Raw genomic sequence first — 16,926 nt, forward strand, 5'->3', positions numbered from 1 at the left:
TGCAATATTTATTCACACTTTATTTTAGAAAAAGAAGTCTACTTATGCTTAGAGATAGCTAATAAAGTAAGCTTTGACAATGTGAATATGTTTAAAAAAGGAAAAAAATAGCTAAACTTTCTATATTCCACTTCAGATGCTTTGCAAGTGTTAAAATCAAAGTGTAAGAACTCCTGAAGTATGTTATTATTAAAATAGTTGCACTGGGTTTGTTATTGCTGGCAAAGATAGCATTCAGAAATGTGTTTAGACTAGAGACGGCTGCATACAGCAGATAAAAGTTGAGGAAATGAGGGTGAGGAAACAGTTGTAATATTTCTCCTTTCTTCTTCCATCTCAGAGTATGTACAGAGGGAGAAAGAATTTGTCATTGGTCTTTCACTGCTACATCAATTGGCTGGCTTTCCTCCATGTGAAATATGGGAGGAGCATGCAGGAAAAGTGAAACACTTGCAGCGAGGAAACAGGAGGAAAAGAGTAATTTAGTCTTAAAGCGAAACAAAGTTTTCCTCATTTGTAAAAAAAAAGCTTAATTTCAATTTATGTTCTTTAAAATATTTTTCTACTGGAATGGAACTTCTCTCTGTAAAAGGTAGGGTTTTTTTTTTATCATGCAAGCTTCTTAACTAGTGTGACATATTTATTAGGTGGCTGTAAAAAACAACTGAGCAACTTGACAGACTGCAGATGTGCATTGCTCATTTAAGTGAATGGGAATATTTCTTGCAGTACTTCCTTCAAGGGAAGCCACCTAAGTACAGTGTGTCAGTTCTGCAGTCTTGAGTTTTAACTGCTGCAGTGTTTAAGCTGCTTGTAGCTCAGAGACAGTTTGTTCTATCATTTCTGTTGAAAGTGAAAGCTTTTTTAGTGTGAAACATGATGGAATTATTGCAGAATGTCTGACAGTTGAAATGTGACGCAGTTCTGTAGAATGCTTGGGGATGCTTAGAGATAGATGAAAGCAAAAATAAGGAAAAGGATGGTAGATTAAGTTAGACAAGGGGGAAGGGAATCATAAAGCAGTGGGAAGCTTTTGGGAACCGTTGCAGTGTAAAGGTGTGGACCCAGTTGTTCTTTTAATGGCGATTACTAGGTCATAAGTCAAATACTAAAATTTGAGGTATACATAAGTATTCTGCAGTGATATTTCATTCAAATTTAACTGTTTCATATGTGTTGATATGGCAGGAAAATTTAAAATATTAAATACTTTAAAATATTTAATTATATTCTTCAAGTCTAAATTCAGTGAAGTTTAGTAGTCAGGCACTTCATAAAAAATGATGACTAGGTTAGATTTTTATGGTTATGATAACTATCTGAACTAGTCCTCTTAGCTTCAGGGCATTTTTCATTCATGTAAGTGGTACCATAGCAAGGAATTTGAGGCTGTTGAACAAAGCTGGAATTTCAAATGTTCACTTCTTAATTGGAAAGGTGTTTACTGCAGTATGTATTTTATACTGGGCAGAGAAAATACAATTTAATAAAGGATTCTTTGTAAGATGATAGAAGGTACTTTTTATGAAGTCTGTGAGACTTCTGTGACTTCTCAACAGAGAAGAATTTTGAACTATCGTTATGAGGTGGTGGATAGCATACTACACAGCCTGGTCACGTGGACTCCATTCTGCCCTTTGTGTTGTATCCATATATTTATTAGTTTTCTGTAAACTGCAAAGACTGTCCACATTTTCTTTCTCAAAGAATTCTGAGTAATCAGATTATCTTGCCGCTAAGGTGCTTCCATTTTTTTTTGTTTGTTTTCATTTTTGAGAGGTTTTTTTATACCCCAGAAATCCCTTAGATTTATTTTCATAAAATTTATTGGCAATCATTGTTAAGCTAGTATCGGAATATGTTTTATTTTTTTTTTCCTTACAGTGAAAAAAGGAAGGTTGGATAAAGCAGCTGGTAAGTCTGGTTTCCTTTCTAATCTAGGCTTTATATTTTTGTTTCCAGGGCATCCCTGTGTTTATCACACTAAAGAACATTTAAGCCCGGGACTACTTGCATGCATTTCATCAACAGTTCAATACAAAGCAAATGATGAAAGAATTAAATATGTATACTTAAAAGAACAAATTAAGTAACAAGATAGTAGCCTCAGACAACCTGTAATTTTCAGGTATGAATCATTGTCTCTCAAACTAGTGGTATTTAAAGAATATTTCCACTAAAAAAGAAAATTTACATAATTTGATGGGGGAAAAATAGAAGGTAATTAGGTTTGATCACCTGGTGTGATACATAGGATCATGAAATTTTCAACTGAGAAAGAGATTATAGTTTAATATCAAGATAATAGAGCAATGAAACAGAGTACCACTAAAAATGTGTCTTAAGGTCTGTCTTGTTACTTATGGCTTAATTTAAAGAAGCTTTAATTTCAGGGGAAGGCTTATTGTAGTATATTTATTTAAATGTAGGTATAAATGTGGGTGTTCAAAAGGGCTGGAGTTACACATTGTGGGCTGCTGTTATCAGCCAAGTGATTTAATGAAGAGTTCCTTTGAAAATTTAACAATCCTTGAATTGAAAGCCTCCAAAGGACAAACAAATTCGCAAATTTTGTTTTGTTTGTATCAGTTACACAGAGTAAGCAAAAGGATGGTATTTGAATCATGCATTGTCGGCACCATTCCCTGCAAATAAGTCACCAGACTTCTAGGTTTGTATTGACTTTGTCAAGTTTTTTTCAGTCTAAGAACAAAGCCATGTTTGAGAAAGCTGTTGCACTGAATTATACAAAATGGATAACATTGATCACTGTTGATTTTTGTTTATTGAAAAAAATACTTCACATTACATAACATCCAGTCCTTTTGTCAAACATAATCATCAGTCCTAATCGATAAGATCTACATACAGGATGTACACAGCCAACTCTTCTCCCTCATTTTTTAAATGCAGTGTAATTTGATACAGCCTATTCAACAAGTTGTTGTAGACAGTGACAACTTCCCTCCAGCTCGGACTGGTTGACTGACCTGTGGCAACAAAGAAAGCTCAACATTACTTCTGCTCTTGGCTGTATCTTGTGTATGTTTTGGCAGTAATTCTGTTTTTTTAATGAAAAGGGGTTTGTTGTTTTTTTTTTCTTTTTTTTTTTTTCTGCCATATGTAAGTATTGATCCTTATGTGGGATGCTGGAGGCTAATGAAGGATTTGTTGTATGCATGAAAGTTAAGAAGCTTTCCTGAGCAGCCACATTCATGGAGATGACATAATAGGTGCTTTGCTGCCTTAAATCCCTGTGCAAGGCCCTAAAGGATATAGAGCTTTTCCTTCTTTCTTTGTGCTTTTTTCTCTCAGTGATATTTTCAAGCACTTTGATTTCTTTTTTATTTTATTTTACTCTTTTTGCTGAGTAATTTGTGCTGATTGTTTGCATGAGTACTCATACTCTGCAGTTAAAGTTGTTTACGAAAATATTTGAGTTCGTTTGGGGCTGCATTTGAGATCCATTTTGCTGCTAGACAGATCTAGATTCCCCCAAAAAGGCAAGACTGAATTGCATGTTGTAAGTGTATGAACTTGGCTTAATTGGATATAGAACCCCATTAGCCAGTCACCAATATTATCATGCCATTTGACAAGCAAAGAAAATCCTAAATTGCAGAAAGGGAGCATGTACTTGTTTGATGCAGGAACTGTCAGGGAGATTGATAAATAATCTGAGAAGCCACCTGGAAGCTGGTCCTAAAATACTTGCTCACATTAGAATTATGTCCTTTCCCACCTATGATGGGCAGAGGTTTTCCTGTCATAATCACATCAGAATTAACAATAATTTCATTGTTAAAATACACTTATTTGCACCATGCCTCTGAAGGTTTTTTATGGAATAAGAGTTAAACGCCTGCTACCATGGGGTTGAAAGTTTCCAGCTTCTAGGTGGAAATAAAGTTGGTTTTAATGTGCTGGTTATTTCTTTTTCAGATGCATTCAAAACCTATGTTGTTTTGAAAGTCCAAAATTTAAAAAGCGCTACAGTAGACAGAAGAGGAAGTGAACCTTGCTGGGAACAGGACTTCATGTTGTAAGTAACAGGGAATTCTTATCAATTGGTTTTGTTTTCTTTCCTGTATTTGGATGGTTTAGAGCAGTTAATAACACCTGCAATAATGTACAAACCACAGAAGCAAGGAAAAAGTACCCAGCTCAGAGAAAGGGGCCAGGCTATTTCTAGGGAACAGGATAAAAGTTAATTTGCAAGCAGATTGCTGCAGATCAAGGCACAGCAGTCAACAAGGGGGAAGTATTTGTCTCCAGTATCTTTAATTCCATGTAATGTTTTAGCAATACAGGAATGAGAAGGAGAACTTGAACTCCTCATGCAATTTTTGTTTCACTCAATTTCCTTTCTGTATGACTCATATTTTATACATTCCTTTATCTACTTAATAGCCAGTTTAGGTATTTTTCTTTATTTTTTTGTTTTTTCTTTTTTTTCACTAACCTGTACTGTTTCTCACTTCTGTCTGCAGATCTTTGTCCACTTCACTCAACTCTCCATCTTGTTATTCGGTTTTTATTATCCACTTTTCTCTAGAACCTGACTGGTCAAGAGGGTCCAAACACTAATTTACATACTGACTGACATTCTGAGGAAACCTCCTTTCAACTGTCTACTTGAAAGCAGTAAAACCAATAAATATGTAGCCTCATTAGATGCTGAAATTGTATGTTGATTTTCTATCACTTTCGGTCTCTCTTTTTTCCCTGCACAAAGCTTCCTCTGTCACCACATCCTTGTTGTGGGAACATAGATTTTGTTCCTGAGGTCTAGAGGTGCTTGAAATATTTTTACAGAATTAAGCATTTGATTGGCTTTGCTTATTTGTAAGAAAAATGTCCTTTTGACTATTTTTTTTCCTAATCCAAGTATTTTAGTATTTAGTCAGAAGAATGAGGGTGGTTTAAATTATTTTTCCGTACTTTCTGGTTACCAAAAACCCCATTAACATCTTCTGACAGACTGCATATGCTGAAACTGACATTTTAATTGAAATACACCCCCCTCATGTAATTTTTTTCTGTATTAAAAGCAGCATTTCTAAAATATGATTTTTTTCATAAATACTCCCCATAAATTAATTTTATTTTGCAGTGGTTTTTATCTCAATTAGGGAGTTAATCACAAATATTTCCTAGTTATTGATTGAATTTGGAATGTGTTTGGTATTGTGCACCTGATTTCTTAGATAACTGTAGCAGACTACTATCTTACTTAACAGGCCCTTCAGTCATTCAGACTCTAGCTATGTTAAGCCAACATATGTACATTCTTTACATGACATCATATGGCTTGATGTAACGATATAATAAAGAAGTAATGAAATATTCTGACTCCTGACCACATAAAATTAATCTAGCTCTAATTTCTCCACCACTCCGCAGCCATCAGGTTTCTCTAGCAGACTGTTCAGAGCTACGGCCTAAGTTATCCAAACAGGAGTATCGTATCTGTGCTTGAAAATGCAAAAGAAACTAGTATCAATAGTTAGCTTAGTTAGCTTTTTAAAATACTATTCCTATACTGCAGCTTTGACTTGTTTGTCATGTTTCAGTGTAGAGGAAGCATTGCTGCATTATAATACTGAGTTAAAAGGATCTATTTTTTCTTAGCACTTTACTAATCCAGACAATAGTTCTATAAGACATTGGGTGTGGATTTGATGACAGTGTATCAGCATATCAGGAAGTAGATCATTTAAATTTCAGCACTTGGCAAATCTGTTACCTTAGTGCAGGAGGCAATTAAAAATATTTTTAAGTGTGTGTAACCTATCCTCTAAATTTTCCTGATATCATGATTAAACCCCAGCAAGCAACCAAATACAGCGCAGCCACTCACTCACTCCCTTCCCCACCCCTGGTAGGATGGAGAGGAGAATTGGAAAATGGTAAAACCTGCAGGTTGAGATAAGAACAGTTTAATAATTGCAATAAAGTAAGATATAATAATAGAAATAACAATAATAATAATGATAGGGAAAAGAGACAAAATTCAGGAAACACAAGTGATGCACAATACAATTCCTTACCAGCTGCTGACCGATGCCCAGCCAGTCCCAGATTAGTGGCTTCTGGCCAACTCCCCCCTGTTTATATACTGAGCAGGATGTTATATGTTATGGAATATCCCTGTGGCTAGTTTGGGTCAGCTGTCTTGATTGAGCACCTCCTCATTGGCAGAGCATGAGAAACTGAAAAGTCCCTGCTTTTGGAGTAAGCACTACTTAGCAACAACTAAAATATCTGTGTGTTATCACTATTCTCATACTAAAGCGAAAACACAGCCCTGTACCAGCTACTAGGAAGAAAATGAACACTATCCCAGCTGAAACCAGGACACCTGAGGAATGTGCTAAAATATTTAATACATTAGCTTTGCTGCTGTATAAGTGCTTTCCTTTTAATTATACTCTATGTAAATGAAAGTGTTCCATGACATCAATGGGAGCAATTTATTAGGATTATTTTCTTAGTTTGCAATTAAAATGTTACAATGGAGAACACTAATCATAACATACTTTTCTAGCAAGTATGTTATGAGGTTGATGCAGCTCCATCTACTGCCTACTCAACTATACAGCACAGCAGACTTAAAAGGTATTTACAAATATATTTATGTAGACTTTGTACTCACTGAATAGTTTTGGTTAGAAGGGACCTTTAAAGGTCATCTAATCCAGCCCCCTGCAATTGGCAGGGACATCTGCCCATTGATCAGATTGCTCAGAACCACATCCAGCCTGCCCTTAAATGTTTCCAGGGATTGCACATTCACCACCTCTCTGGGGAACCCATGCCAGTATTTTACCACCCTTATTGTAAACAATTTATTTCCCACATAAAGCCTGAATCTCCCCTCTTTTAGTTTAAACCCATCACCCCATATCCTATCACAACTCGCCCTGCTTAAAAAGTGTCTCCCCACCTTTCTTGTAGGCCCCTTGTAAATCATATTGTAGTTCAGTTTTTAAAGGGCTCTTTCCATCTCTGCCTGTAAAAACCAGCAAGTTTTTGTTAGCATGATGTGTCCCTGCCCATGACAGGGGAGTTGGAACTAGATGATCTTAAGGTCCTTTCCAACCCAAACCATTCTATGATTCTACGCAGCTATTACCAGCTTGCATTTTAAAAATGAGTACTGTTTAAGCTTTCAGTGTGCAGTGTCACTGCTCAGTTATCAATGCAACAGTTTCAAAGTTGGGGTCTGAAAATATTAGAAGAGAAGAATTTACAATCCATCTTCCATAACATATTTATAAAGGGAGAAGCTGAACAAAACAAAAATTAACTATATCTATTCAACTGCAGAAGTAACAGCAGAAAATTAGACACTGAGGCAGCCAACATAATGTTTTTAGAGCAATGCAATGAGTTCAGTACCTGTCTCGGGGTGGTAGCCTTTGCTCTTCTCAGATTTCACCTGTCCTTTTCCTGGTACCTTGAAGTACATGATAATTCACTGTGTGACACCACACAAAGCAGCTGAAGATTAGTTTTAGTAATTAAAATGATTTTAGTCAAATGAAGGTTACATAATCTGTGACAGCAGAGACACTAATGCCTACTTTGTCATACTGTTCATATTTACAGAACTGGGCTGTAACTGCTTATAGTGATATACAAAGGAATGCCAGACATTCCATGAGGAAATAAATTCTCTCTTAATTTTAGTTCAATGCATGGGTGAGTCATATGATCTGGTAAAAATTTATTTTAAATGTAATACAAAAAAAGGTTGTGGTATGTTTTTTCTTTTGTTTTTGTCAAAACCAACTAGTAACCAAATGCATTCATCCTATGAGTAGAACTAAAATAGAGCCTGGATCTGCAGCACTTGACTTTGACTGTATTTCCCACTGTATTTTTGCTTTATAGTGCAACTTCTGAATTCTGTGAGAGAAACAATCTCCAAATGTCTTTTGTGCCTGGTCTTCTTTACAAAAAGAACAAGAAATTGGTCTCACACTTCCTCTTCTAGATTTTTGTGAGGGAAGATAGATTCCTCTCCCCATACCATTATAAATTATTCTTAGCTGATGATCCATGTTGATTGACAGTGTGTACCATCAGAGTTGACATTGCCAACTCTTACTGTTTCAGTGAAATGTTCCGAGTTTTATGTTCAAAAGACTGATCATTTTTGTAGATCCCAGTTTTACCTAAAAACAACTGACAAAAGGCTATCTATTTTACACTATTCTTGTGCTTAGCAAGTTTGCTACAATGGAACCTGGGAATGCAGGGCTGGCCTGCAGAGACCAGTGTCCTGCAGAGACAGCTGAGGAATTCCATATGCAGAAGCTGCTCAGAAGAAGATATAGCAAAAGTAAATGCATTTCCTGTTCTTGGTTTCTCCTTGGGTTATATCCAACAACCCTCATAGCAAAAATAAAGCTACCAACAACTGAAATTTCTGTGCCTCATTTCCAGCAGAATTGTCCTCATCAGTTTGTAAGAGCAGTCCAGAACAATGAGACTTGACCTGTCCAGTCTAACCTTTGTATCATTCCTGCTATCTTACAATTTATGAGTGTACTGAAAACAAACCACTTCTGTATTTGCTGTAAGTCAATAACTCAAGTTATTATGATAGGTTACTGAGCACTTGAATCTGCATTTTCAGTTTAATTGTTGGTGTATTCATTGTTTTTAGTGAAATCTGTGATGATGGAAAGGGCTTCATTATCGAGTTGTGGAAGAAAGGCTTGCTTTGGGATAGCATTTTAGGAATTTTATGGATTCCCTTTGCAACTGTGGAACATGCAACAGACGTAAGTTGACTTTCTGTGGAAATAGAAATACACATCAGTCATAAATGTCATTACAGTCTTTGGGAAGCTAAGAATCAGAAATTAATTGAATTTTACTCAGTGTTTTCCATCTCATTTGTTTCAGTCTGGAATATTGCAGCATAATGTACATGTGACTCTCTGACAACTGAGAGCCAGAGAAATGGCTCACATACTGAGTCAAGTATAATTCAGTAAGTGGGTTAGAATTCATCTGCACTCTCAAATTATTGGGGAGGTAGGGATAGTTTGGTTTATGCAATAAGAGTGAGGGAATTTCAAATTGAGGTTCTTGGCCTGTTCCTCATTGTGTGACCTTGGGTAAATCTCTATTAAAACAGGCAAAATACTGTTCTGTCTGTCAAGGGAATAGGCTGTTGCCTCAAAGAGGAAAACAGAAATTTGCCCCATGGTACTATGGAAGAAATTAATAGTGCAATAAGTACATAGAGAAAGATGAGTGAAGAAAATGGATCAATCCCAAGAGTTATTATGTATCCAGTGTAGTTATAGTTAGCCACCAGAATGAGCATGCTTGCTCTCACTAGGCTAGAAAACAAAAGAAAAAGGGTTTCTGGGAGTTTGGAAATATGAAAAGCAATCTGCAAGTGCTGCTAAATTGTCTGAAATTGGAAAAAGTAGAAGGTGCCCTATGCTAATCTTATTTTAATACTCCACAATTCTCCCATGCATAAATATGCTTTCCTACACAGACTTTTTTAACAGAGTAACTGTGAAATAGAAAAGGTGAATTAAATCCTTGCAAATAAAATTAAGTTTGCCTTTTTTAAATATTTTTTAAATACAAAAGGCAATTGATGATGAGGTAAAGGAGAGAGAAACAGAAAAACCTCTTCCTACAGCGTCTCCCATCAGACTCTGTAGCCATTTCTTTACAGGAACTAATAAATATTCGTATATACATTTAACTGACATTTCAATAATTCTGCTCAGAATGGAAGTAAGGAAATAAAGTAATTCCTGCCTGAATTAGAAGTTTCTCTGTATCACAGCTGCCAAATACCATTTCAGGGCCCAAGGCAAGTTGTTTTGTTCTGCTATCCTAGCTGTTGAGTTACAACTTGCTGACAGAGATTGTAGATTAACAGTAAATACTGAAATGTAAAACAAAGATTCAGGAGTAGAGCTTGCTTCTTAATTGCCTGAGACCTTCTAGGCCTTCATTTGTATTCAGGCCACTGTGGAACTTTCCTGATTATTTGTCCTCCTCATGTTAACCCCACATCTCTGCTCTGGGCTTTATGACTCAGAAATAGCCTAAAAGGGAGTGTTACTTCAGAAGCTTTCTTTTGGTTTGGTTACTAGCATATATTGATTGCTTCAGTCTTTCTAGAATGTACTTGTTCAGCACAAGTTGAAAGGGGAACTGGAAAATCTCAGTTCATAACAGGAATTTCCAATATTTGTGTTTATTGGGTCTCAGGCATCTGATGATCTTAGCATGTATTTGTTTATATTGTAGAGAAAATACTTTCCTGTTTCTTATTTCCTGCCTGTTAGAGAACATGAAGAAGTAATAACTATTACTTATATAAACAAAAGTTGGAAGAGTCTACAAGGGATTCTGAGCCTACTTAGGATCCTGAGTCTATGTGGCAGAGTCTAATTGGAGGCCTGTAGGCCTGCCTCAAGGGTCAGTACTGGGACCAGTATTATTTAATATATTCATCAGTGATTTAGATGAGGGAATTGAGTGTACTATCAGCAAGTTTGCTGATGACACTAAGCTGGGAGGAGTGGCTGACACGCCAGAAGGCTGTGCTGCCATCCAGCGAGACCTGGACAGGCTGGAGAGTTGGGCGGGGAATAACTTGATGAAATATAACAAGGGAAAGTGTAGAGTCCTGCATCTGGGCAGGAACAACCCCAGGTTCCAGTATGGGTTGGGGAACGACCTGTTAGAGAGCAGTGTAGGGGAGAGGGACCTGGGGGTCCTAGTGGATGAAAGGATGACCATGAGCCAATGCTGTGCCCTTGTGGCCAGGAAGGCCAATGGCATCCTGCGGTGTATTAGAAGGGGGGTGGTTAGTAGGTCGAGAGAGGTTCTCCTTCCCCTCTACTCTGCCCTGGTGAGACCTCATCTGGAATATTGTGTCCAGTTCTGGGCCCCTCAGTTCAAGAAGGACAGGGACCTGCTGGAGAGAGTCCAGCGCAGGGCAACTAAGATGATTAAGGGAGTGGAGCGTCTCCCTTATGAGGAAAGACTGAGGGAGCTGGGTCTCTATAGTTTGGCAAAGAGGAGATTGTGGGGTGACCTTATTAGTGTATATAAATATATAAAGGGGGAGTGTCACGAGGATGGAGCCAGGCTCTTCTCAGTAGCAAACAATGATAGGACAAGGGGCAATGGGTACAAACTGGAACACAAGAGGTTCCACTTAAACTTGAGAAGAAACTTCTCAGTGAGGGTGACAGAACACTGGAACAGGCTGCCCAGGGAGGTTGTGGAGTCTCCTTCTCTGGAGACATTCAAAACCCACCTGGACACATTCCTGTGTAAACTTATCTAGGTGTTCCTGCTCCGGCAGGGGGATTGGACTAGATGACCTTTTCAGGTCCCTTCCAATCTCTAGCATACTGTGATACTGTGATACTGGTACTATAACAAAACTCCTATTGACTTAGGGGGACCCTTCATTCAGGAAAAAGTGGATAATGCTCTGAATCCTACCCAGGCAACTTTCAGAATTTTTTTTGTAGGAAGGTCCAGGTTCCTGGTGGACATTGCATTCTGAAGTAATAAAAAATGGAAGTGAGATTCAAGGCACAAAAACCCCAACTTCACATGAGATCTTACTGGATGTCTACTTTGTGTTACCATTTGGTGAGTTATATATTGAGGTTTCTCTCGAGCTTTACAATTATTCTATTCCTATTCCATATTCTATTCCATAAAATTCCTGAAATACAGTGGCAAATAGTAATTTTTCTGATGAATAAATGCTTATTCATCACTGGAGCATTAGTGTAAGTAATACTCCTCAAGAGCCACTTCCCACAGGGAGCTAGATGAACCATCACACTGATTCATCTTCATCCACACGTGGATTGTAGAGCTCAATCTACTGGAGTCCGTGTGTTACATCTCTGTATCATGTCAGCTTGACCTGCTGTTTGTGCAAAGCAAGTGTTAGAAAAGTCTAGGGCTTCACAGCTGTTTTATCTTGTTAGCAAATGTTGTCTGCCTTTATGCATATGAAGATGGAAAATGCATGTATGTGTGTGAAAATAGTGTATTTGAAGGTAGAAATGGAAACTGATCATAAAATAATGCATCATCTCACATTGTTTCCAGATTCAGACCATGGTTCAATATGCCAAGTAAGCTTGCAAAGTAGCTCAATATTATACTCTGTAAGCAGTCTAATGAACTAAAATTTATACAAGAATAAAAGTAAAAAATGTGAAGAAATGTTAATGGGACATTATTTATCTTTTGGGGGGTAACTGTGACCTGTTGTAGATTCTTATGAGCCACAGGAGGGCCCACTTTTTTTTTTTTTTTTGCCTTTCATTCTATGATTCTTGAAACCTTTGAATCTGCAGAATGTTTTAAGTGTGTCCTTACATAGTTTTCCTATCTAGAAACTTGGTGCAAGTCTCTTATAGAAACTCTAATTGTATGTTTACAAGCTGGAAATTGAGGTTGTTGCTGATTTCAAGCTGCTGCTTGGAGGGATTTTTGGTTTGTAGGTTCATGCCTGTATTCTGTTTAGAAAAGTGAGAGTTTTAAAGACAGGCTCTGGGTCTGTAGTCTTGGGGCACTATAGAAATCCTGTAGAGGTCACTCTTACACTATAGTTTTCTGCGCAGAGGAAAGAATTCAAAAGCATTATGTCTTGGGTATTGAGAAAGCAGCATGTTTACCTTTACTCTCTACCTGGAGTTTGACTAAGGGATTACATTTTGATTGCTTATTCTGTTGAATGACTCTCAACTGGGCTGTGATCAGCTGAGAATCTGACCTTGACTATTGAGTTCAGAACAGCCTCTTTGTTACGATAAACTACATTGGAAAGGTAGAAGATTGAAGTTGTTTTTCACATTTCTTGAAATATGTCCATTTAAGAATGCCAGATACTTAGTAGAAACATAAAAGCCTTCCATGCTGGTTTAACAATATGGACTTGAACCACTGCATATAATAACAGGGGTAGTGTTTAAACATCCTTATTTCATTCATGAGTGGGTTTCTTTTTCCTTACAATTATAATCTAACGTTAGTTGTGGTAGCAGTAGGATTGTCAATTCAGCATTGCCATCTAGACTGAGCTCCATTAAAAGGCCACTAAGTAAGATAATGATCTCATGTAACTTAAATTCTGCAAGCAAATTCCCAGTAATAAAATACAGGCTCTAGATGAATACCACTGCTGAATTGCAAACACTTTTATATTTCTAAGTCAGGTTTTTAAAGGATAATCAGTCTTTGTTATGAAATAGAATAATGATTTCTAGAGTAAAATGTTCTGCAGGATGGCAGCTTTTACCTCCAGTTGTAGATGGGGCTTGCCAGGTTTCTCCAAAGATATACAAACTTGGAAAAAAGTTAGTTCTAGGCTAATAGGACATGGAATAAAGTAAACCCTGATTCCTTACTTAAAAAAAAAAAAAATACAGAACCAAAACCCAACAAAAACCCACAACAAAACAAACAACCCAAACCACAAACAACAAACCCACACCCCCACCCCCCCCAAAAAAAAAATAAAAGGAAAAAAACCCTACCACAAACAAAGGAAAAACAGAACTTCCCAAACAAAACCAACGGACCAAAACACTCAAAGCAAAACCTCTCCACATTTTTGCGTGCTCTGCATGGCCAGTTGATAATCAAAGTTGGACTGGGAAACTGAGAGGTCCATTTTCTTGACAGTCCACTTTTCAATTGTAAAATTAACTGTTTCCAAGTTTGTGTAACAAAAAGGCAACTGGTTCAGGTCTCTTCAGTTTTTCAGAGCAGCAGTCAGAAGATGATCTAGGAAATTTGTTTCTGCTATTCTTGTAAAAAGTGATTTAATTATAATAATGTTTTGTAATTGTATTAATTCCCTCTTACTATGAATTCAATTAATTCATTTCATTAATTGAATGTCTACTTTCTCTTTTAGAAGTTTCTTTTGTAAAATGGACTGAAAGATTTCTAGTGGCTTTTTTCTTCTCTGCAGATACCCACAAAGATTTAGATTTCAGACGCTGGCACAGAGGGCCATCCCTCCAAGATACAAGACATTCATATGAAGATACATATGATAGCCTGTCATCCATGGAAAGTGATTTCAGCATACAAGAAAGCAAACTAAGGTATTCTGTCATTTATTTATGTCATCTGTGATTTGTCATCTATTGACATGATTGACATCACGCATCTATCATAATATTCATTGACTTATTTATTTAAAAAAATAGTATTGTCATAAATATACAATTATTTTAAGCAAATGTGTGACTAGAAGTTTTATGAACATATAAAACCATGAAGCATGTCTCCATTATTACGGTGGAGCATCTAAAGTTTTTGACAGCTCCAAACAACAGAATTTCATCTTGCGATGTGAGGCATTAGAATGTTTGATGTTACTGGTATTTGCATGATCTTTAATGACTTTCCAGTTTGTGGTTCACAAGCATTGTGCTACCTCCATGATATTTTGATGTCTTGTGGACATTAAAGTTAAATAAATTAGAGAGAGCAATAGAAAGAATAAGTAACCCTTATTAGAGTGCTCAGTAGGTCGGCAAAATTGGCAGATGAGTGGTCTATCAGATTCCTTGTTACTGTCTTTCTGGATATGCGTTAAGTTCTATGTGGCTAAATATTGAGAGCACCTCAGTGGTAATGAAAGTCCAAGGAATTGCAGCATTCTCTGTCTGCACCCGTGACTGGGGGAATCTGGACTGTTTTACTTTTAAACACTCCCTGGAAAATCTGCATTGCTGGGACTTAACAAAGCCACCTCAGCAGCTCACTGGGAGGGGCCCTCCTTTTCCCTAATAGTCTTTAACCATGGCTCAGCATGGAGCAGGAAGGCTCCTTCTTCTCTGATGAAATCATTGTCATGAATGCAACAAAACCTGGTTCATCCAAAGTTGAAATAAATGCTGTACAGATTGTGAATAACTGCTTACAATCAAAAATAAAGAATTCAAGGACACTGCCACAAACTGAAAACTATATACCACCCCATCAAAGGAAAATTCTTGATGACAGCAATGAGATGTGACAAGTTTGTTGCATAGATATATGTTCTATAAACAATATGCCTAATGACACTAAATTATAATACTCAGACCAGCATAAAATTGAAAAGTACAAACAAAACAGTGGTGGACTTATATTTGTACGTATTTTCAGAAATGCAGAATCCTTCTTGATTTAAAAGCATTTAGAAGCCAACCATGAGTCTTGTGCTGTTCTTCTAAAACACTGAAGCAGTGAAATATTTAGCTATTGCCTTTTTGAGGTAGAGAGTAAACTGTGTGGAACTAGAGATACTGGTGAGTGAAAGCGATAGCCAACAGACTATCATCTTCTCCTACAGCACTCTCTTGTCATTCACTATTTCTCATCTCTGACAGCCTGCCATGAAAATCAATAAATTCATAAATGCTCATGAGATGACCATTCTGCCTAGTGTGATTACTGTTAGGCTCGGCTTCCTCTGTATGGGAGGGGAGACAGAGACAAACTCCATAGAGCAGTTCTGTGTAGCAGTTGCTGTTAATCAGCAATGTTTATATCTAAACCTAAGACTTCTTTGAGGTGACCAGCTTAATCTGGTCTGACACTGTGCTAAGAAAGCTGGACTGAAGGAGCATCAGCTATTGTTTAGAATACAAAGATCAAAAGAATGTGTGAACAAAAAAGTAACATATTGTGAAATAAATGTCCCCTCTTGGAGGATTAAAAAACTTAAAAGCTTCTATCCAACAGGTCTTGAGTGATATGGGTTTCATGACTGTCTAACAATAGACAGTTAAAAGTAGTGTGTTTCACAACAATATAAACATCTTTTAAATTAAATTGGACTTAATGATAGTGTTGACCCTTAAGGCTTTGCGTGTCTTTACTGTTCTCACCCTTGGGCATGTGTCCACGTAGGATTCAGCTATTCAATAGTGACTTTCTGAAAGCATAAGAGAGGAAGGGAAGCAAGTCCTGACATGATTTGGGTGTTGTAACTAATTGATTGGATCTGGAGAGCAGGAAAAACACCTGATTCCATTTTTGAAGCTAATGTATTTACCTAGGCAGGCTACCACACTTTGGAACTTTTCCAGAAGGGAATTAGTTTTTTTCTTGATTTCATTTGAGCAAGGAACAATGCTGGGGTGGTGGAGCAAGACAAGGGAAGATAATCAGTGTCTATTCTTGCTTCCCTGAGAGGAGAAGATGATGATGCCTTATGGGTGGAAGGCATAAGGAATGAAGTGGCAACAATTGTATTTCTCCCCTGCTATCATGACTTTCTGTTAAGTGGAGATGAATGCCTGGGAGGGAGTCCAGCCAGCCTCTCAAAATATCACTCAGGAGTGGTCTGAGCAGGAGCTCTCTGTGTGCTGGTATAATCACTTCTCTTTCCATCTGTCTGCAAAGACAAACTGGGGAGTAGTGTGGGGGGAGCCGTCTCTCCTTACTGTTGATTTTGGCTTTCATACTTGCTGTCACAGACTGTATTATGTTTGATTCGTGGTGTCCTCTACAGTAACTCAGGAAAGACACAGTCCGTGAGCAGCTGACACTCAAAATGGTGTGTTGTCCTGATGAGGGGTGGAACAGGCTCTTGGGAAATGCAACAGGAATTATACTGAGCACCAGGCACTTGGCTAATGTTTAAGCCATATCTTACAGCAGTGGTCCCAGAAAAATAGCTCAAACCTGAGAGAAATGATGATAAAGACTATTACTTCATTAAGTTATGTATTCTCTGAGGGGATAACGTGTTGTGTATGCACTTAAAATGACCTTTCTGTACACAGTAAAAAAAGCAGAGTCCTAATACATGTAGCTTCCACAAAATCACTAGGAAGTAAACAAATATTGCAAAAAGATCATAAATCTCATGAGAGCAATTTGCCAGTATGTTACACATAT

General features: G+C 37.3%; 1 protein-coding gene across 1 annotated transcript; it reads left to right on the plus strand.

Annotated features, from left to right (window-relative positions):
- The first annotated feature begins 372 nt into the window (after positions 1-372).
- On the plus strand, positions 373-14,166 carry LOC133209215 (protein unc-13 homolog A-like). The gene is made up of 6 exons (XM_061347711.1): positions 373-592; positions 1,885-1,914; positions 3,943-4,042; positions 8,675-8,792; positions 11,532-11,655; positions 14,000-14,166. Exons 1-6 carry the CDS (start codon positions 571-573, stop codon positions 14,164-14,166), a joined length of 561 nt encoding a protein of 186 aa, XP_061203695.1. The 5' UTR covers positions 373-570.
- Positions 14,167-16,926: the final 2,760 nt, after the last annotated feature.

The sequence above is a fragment of the Neopsephotus bourkii genome, unplaced genomic scaffold (genome assembly GCF_033783945.1).
Source record: "Neopsephotus bourkii isolate Nb327-2 ecotype Australia unplaced genomic scaffold, CSIRO-AGI_Nbou_v1 NB_318, whole genome shotgun sequence".
Classification (NCBI taxonomy): domain Eukaryota; kingdom Metazoa; phylum Chordata; class Aves; order Psittaciformes; family Psittacidae; genus Neopsephotus; species Neopsephotus bourkii.